This window comes from Salpingoeca rosetta (genome assembly GCF_000188695.1).
Source record: "Salpingoeca rosetta unplaced genomic scaffold supercont1.9, whole genome shotgun sequence".
NCBI classification, from domain to species: Eukaryota; class Choanoflagellata; order Craspedida; family Salpingoecidae; genus Salpingoeca; species Salpingoeca rosetta.
This window is the reverse complement of record NW_004754925.1, coordinates 500,752-505,751: the sequence shown is the minus strand read 5'-3', so window position 1 is coordinate 505,751 and position 5,000 is coordinate 500,752. Positions and strand designations below refer to the sequence as shown.

At 56.3% G+C, this 5,000-nt stretch overlaps 2 protein-coding genes across 2 annotated transcripts in view; both read left to right on the top strand.

Annotated features, from left to right (window-relative positions):
- PTSG_04016 (uncharacterized protein) overlaps window positions 1-1,166 on the top strand; it is a gene marked incomplete at its 5' end in the record, with an annotated part of 2,299 nt that extends 1,133 nt beyond the window's left edge. Inside the window, 2 exons of the mRNA XM_004994856.1 lie at window positions 140-287; window positions 707-1,166. Of these exons, the coding sequence (XP_004994913.1) occupies window positions 140-287; window positions 707-1,150 (592 nt within the window). The 3' untranslated portion in view covers window positions 1,151-1,166. The remainder of the gene's footprint in view (window positions 1-139; window positions 288-706) is intronic.
- A 639-nt stretch (window positions 1,167-1,805) lies between these two features.
- PTSG_04015 (uncharacterized protein) overlaps window positions 1,806-5,000 on the top strand; it is a 5,202-nt gene continuing 2,007 nt past the window's right edge. The window contains exons 1-10 of the mRNA XM_004994855.1: window positions 1,806-2,118; window positions 2,398-2,496; window positions 2,668-2,766; window positions 2,962-3,060; window positions 3,156-3,254; window positions 3,457-3,609; window positions 3,822-3,920; window positions 4,174-4,260; window positions 4,419-4,541; window positions 4,760-4,864. Of these exons, the coding sequence (XP_004994912.1) occupies window positions 2,008-2,118; window positions 2,398-2,496; window positions 2,668-2,766; window positions 2,962-3,060; window positions 3,156-3,254; window positions 3,457-3,609; window positions 3,822-3,920; window positions 4,174-4,260; window positions 4,419-4,541; window positions 4,760-4,864 (1,074 nt within the window). The 5' untranslated portion in view covers window positions 1,806-2,007. The remainder of the gene's footprint in view (window positions 2,119-2,397; window positions 2,497-2,667; window positions 2,767-2,961; window positions 3,061-3,155; window positions 3,255-3,456; window positions 3,610-3,821; window positions 3,921-4,173; window positions 4,261-4,418; window positions 4,542-4,759; window positions 4,865-5,000) is intronic.

Below are 5,000 nucleotides of genomic sequence, written 5' to 3'. Positions count from 1 at the left end.
TGTGTCTCTTTGTGTCTCTCGCTGCCTCTCCGTCCGCCGACGTTTATATTTCCCTGTTGCCCATTCTCTCACGTGATACTTCAACCACACACACACACACCCATGCGTATGAACGCACCCTCGCCATGGGTGCTCACAGGCGATGCAAGGTGTGCAAAGGCCCAAAACCGCTTCGAAGTCACCACTGCTCGACGTGTAACCGCTGCGTGGAGAAGATGGACCACCACTGCCCATTCACAGCCAACTGTGTTGGCAAAGGGAACCACAAGTACTTTTATCTCTTCGTGGTACGTGGCTTCCACATGGCTGTTTCCCCTGTTCATGTGGCTGTGCTTTGAGGGGCAGTCGGAGGGAGCTGCATGTGAGGTTCCACCCAAACGGAAGCGTAAACCCCCACTCACTCACACATTCACACACCCACATACACACACCCACACACTCACTCACTCACTTACTCACTCACTTACTCACTCACTCACTCACACTCACACACTCACTCACTCACACACTCACACACTCACTCACACATTCACACACCCACATACACACACACACACTCACTCACTCACTCACTCACTCACTCACTCACTCACTCACTCACTCACTCACTCACTCACTTACTCACACACACACACGCACGCACACACACACACGCACGCACACACACACGCGCACACACACACACTCATGTTTTTCTCATGCACAGACGTACGGGTGGTTTGCGACGGTGTACGCGCTCTGGCTCTCCATCCACCCGTACTTGGAGTGCGTGGAGATGGCAGATGTTACCGCCGACAAGGACGCGGGGCTGGGCGAAGAGGTGGAGGAAGAGGCCCCAAACATGTTTGAGCACTGCGAAGGATGGGACAGCCTGAAGGTTCGCCTGTTCTTTGCCTCTGTCGCCGCGGCTGCACTGCTCACGGCGTTCTGGCTCTTTGTCACGTACCTCGTCTACACGGACACGACGACGATTGAGTTTCTCAGCTTCTCCGAGCGCAAGCGGCAACGCGAGAGCATCACTGTCAACAAGGAGCCACACTTGCTCAACAACCTGCAGGACGTGCTTGGGCCCTGGCGCTTTTGGTGGAGGTGGCTTGTTCCCGTCCCGCTCTTGCACCACAGCATACCGCAGTGGCACGAAGACAAGTAGACAAACAGAGACGCGACAACACGGCAACACGGCAATGCGACAACACGAAACACAGCACACTACACCTTGTCACGGGTGCCCGTGAAGGTGCTGTTGTTTGTTATCAGCACGTTGACACGATGAAGGCACGCCCGTGGGAAGTTGGTGATGGGGAGGGGGGGCTCTAAAGCTGCATCTCAACATCAAAAGCAAACCTGAGCCACCACACACACACACACGCACGCACACGCAGACACACACACTCGAACGTTTGAAACACGTGTTTGGTTTGAACCCACCCAATGTGTTTGTGTTCTGTGTGTCGAGTTTGACTTCAAGACTTCAGCTGTGAGAGTCAGCCAGCCCATTGCTTCGTTGCACGTGCACGCGATCAAGCGCACGCGCAACTGCTGCCGCTGCTTCGCAAGCATCAATCAACCCGTCAACTGAGCGACCATGATCGTGATCATGCGTAGGTGTCATCACACTACACAAAGCCTGCCAGCGGTTGGTAACCGTTTTCCTCCTCCCAACACAAACACGCTGCAACCACTGCGCGAGTGCACGGCGCGTGCATGCAGTGTGGCAGCGCCACAACAAGCGCAGAAGCGCAGAAGGAAGTGAGGCAGTTATCACGACTGCCAGCCGCGGTGATCGTCTGCTTCACACAACCACACAGCCACACAGCCACACAGCCACACAGCCACAAGGCCCTCCACAGCTTCTTCAGCTTGTGCAGACAGCTCGACTCTCACTCACTTTTTGTCCAGTCATCAAAGACGCTCGCGCATCATCAGTTTCTTCTTCATCACCACCCCTCTCCCTCCATTCCGCCCGCCACCTCTCGTCTCAGCGTTCACCCCTGAGTCGCCAGGAAGATGCCGAAGCTGCACACCGCGTGCCAGCGCGGAGACATTGACAAGGTCAGGGCGCTCCTCAAGAAAGGCCTCTTCTCCGGCCCGAAGCCTGTCGACTGCCGCGACTCCATGGTGACTGCATTCGTGATGCAATGTGTGTGGTGCGATGTGTGCGATGGGCTGATTGCGTGAGCTCCCATACGAGTGCATCCTTCGGCATCGCATGTGCGTATGCTTGTGTGCCCACGCCTCTCCTCTGCGCCGTGTGAGGCCTGTCTGTGACTTTTGAGCTTGCTTCTGCAAGTCCACACATCGCAGCTGTCACCGCATCACGGAGACGGCTGCTCTGTGGTGTGTGCGATGTCCGGTCCAAGTTCTAAACGGCGCCGCTGTCATCTGCTGTGCGCACAGGCAAGGACACCGCTGCATGTGGCATGCCAATATGGACAGGTGGAGGCCGTGGAGGAGCTGCTGCAACACGGAGCCAGCGTTCACGCCAAAAACGTGATGGTAGGCCACACGCTCGCTTGCTTGCTCGCCTGCTCGCTTGGGTTTGCTTGCAAGCACATGCGAGTTCACGCGTCCCGTTACCCTTGTTGAGTCGGTTGCCCTCGCTTCTTGTGGCTTCTTGTCCTTCTCCCGTGCCACTCATACCTGATCTTCCGCTTGCGGTGCCTGCAGGCAAACACGCCACTGCACATTGCCAGCCAGCATGGGCAAGGCGTGATTGCGCGTCTGCTTCTTCAACACGGGGCCAGCGTCGACGAGGCCAACAACGAAGTCTGTGCATTGCGCTTCGTATGCGTATGTCTGTGTGTGTGTCTGTGTGTGTCTGTATGTCTGTGTGCATGCAAATGTCTGTGTGTGAACGCACCACACAAACCAGTGTATTGCCTTTGTGTTACACGCTCGTCGTGCCTCCGAGCCTTGTGGTGCATTCCTTTACACGCCTTTGCCGCGTGTTACTCGACCTAGGGCAACACTGCATTGCACATTGCGGGCTTCTGTGGTCAAGATACCATCGCGGAGCTGCTCATTGAGAATGGCGCAACCACCCACGCCAAGAACAAAGAGGTGAAGTGCCAACGAGAAAGCCGCTGGTGCACACACGCATGCATGGCCACACTTCCGCTTAACTGCCTACATTCATGCCAAACACAAAACCACAGGGACGCACGCCGTTGCACCTGGCCAGCTTCAGGAACCACGTTGCCGTCGTTCGTGTGCTGCTCAAGCACGGCGCAAGCTCGGCTATTCGCGGCTATGATGTTCGTGTGGCTGTTGCCGCTGTCGCTGTTACCGTTGCTGTCATGCAAATGCATCCTGCTTTGTCCCTTGTTGCTTCGTCACTTGTGACATCACTTGTGACTTCGCCACTCCCCCATGCACCCCTCTCACCCTTTTGTACCCTCACTCCCTCACTCCCGCCCCCTGTGTCATACACACATACGCGCACGCGCATTGCGATAGGACATGACACCGCTGGATGAGGCCGAGGCGCAGCGCAACAGCCAGGTTGTGGACACCATCCTGCAGTTGCACACGGCCTGTCGCAAGGGAGATATCCACACCGTCAGCGCGCTGCTGCGTGATGGGTGGGATCCAAACCAGAAAGACCCGATGGTGAGACAAGCAGGCGTGTAGTGTTGCTGTGGCCGATGTGATGACACATGGTCATGAGCGTAGCGTTGCAGGCTTCGCTTGTGGCGCCGGCTGCGTTTGTGGCGCAGACCAACTACAGTGGCACCATGACACTTTCTCTGCCGTCGACGCCATTGTCTCATTCACTGTGCTGTTGTGGGCTGTTGTTCGCGTCGGCCAATGTCTGTTGGCAGGGCTGCACACCCTTGCATGATGCAGCGCGGGAGAACCACGCGGATATCGTGCGGCTCCTGCTCCAGTACGGCGCCGACCCGCTCATCCCAAACACCTATGTACGTGTGTGCGTGCGTGTGTGTGCGTGTGTGTGTGTGTGTGTGTGTGTGTGTGTGTGTGTGTGTGTGTGTGTGTGTGTGTGTGTGTGTGTGTGTGTGTGTGTGTGAAGCTTGTCGCCTTGCGATTGCAAACAAGTGTAACAGTTCGCCACTCCCACGCATGCCATCTCGTGACCTCAGTCACTCTCTCCACCCACTCCGCTTGCACTCAACTCCATCCACTCACTTGCACTTCTCTGAACGAACATGTTAGGGATGGACACCACGGGACCGAGCGAGGCACCGCAACCACACCACAATTGCGCAAGTGCTGAAGCGCGCAGAGTTGGACCATAAAGACGTGTGTGCCTACATCCACTTTGAAGTGTCATGTGTAACACTGACAACCACGCTCTGCATTCGCTGTATTGTCATGCGCGCGTAGTTTTGCACAGGCAAAGCTGGCCACCTGATGCATCTTCACGCTGCGTGCATCTGTCTTTGCGCTGTGCTGTGCAGAAGAAGCCCGAGGCCGGGCCCTGGTCAACCGTGTCGCTGCATGTTGCTTGCAAGCGCGGCAACATCCACGCCGTCTCCTCCCTCCTGGAGGAAGGCATTGACTTTAACCACCCAGACGATGACGTGCGTCACTCGTGGCTGTGTGTGTGTGTGTGTGTGTGTGTGTGTGTGTGTGTGTGTGTGTGTGTGTGTGTGTGTGTGTGTGTGTGTGTGTGTGTGCCCGTGGGGCTGTTGGCCCAGTCGAGTCAACCCTCTTGCTCAGTCCTGTAGACTGGTTGCTTGTTTGTGATGATCTGAACATGACATTACAGTTTATCTCACGACAGCAACAATCACCACAGGAGACAACGCCGCTGCACTATGCCTGCATGCACAGCCATGAGGACATTGTCAAGCTCCTCTTGGACCGGGAACCGCCCGTGGAAGTCGACAGCAAGGACTCATACGTGCGTGCACCAGTCTGCGCGCGCGCGCGTGTGTGTGTGTGTGTGTGTGTGTGTGTGTGTGTGTGTGTGTGTGTGTGTGTGTGTGTGTGTGTGTGTGTGTGTGTGTGTGTGTGTGTGTGTGTGTGTGTGTGTGTGT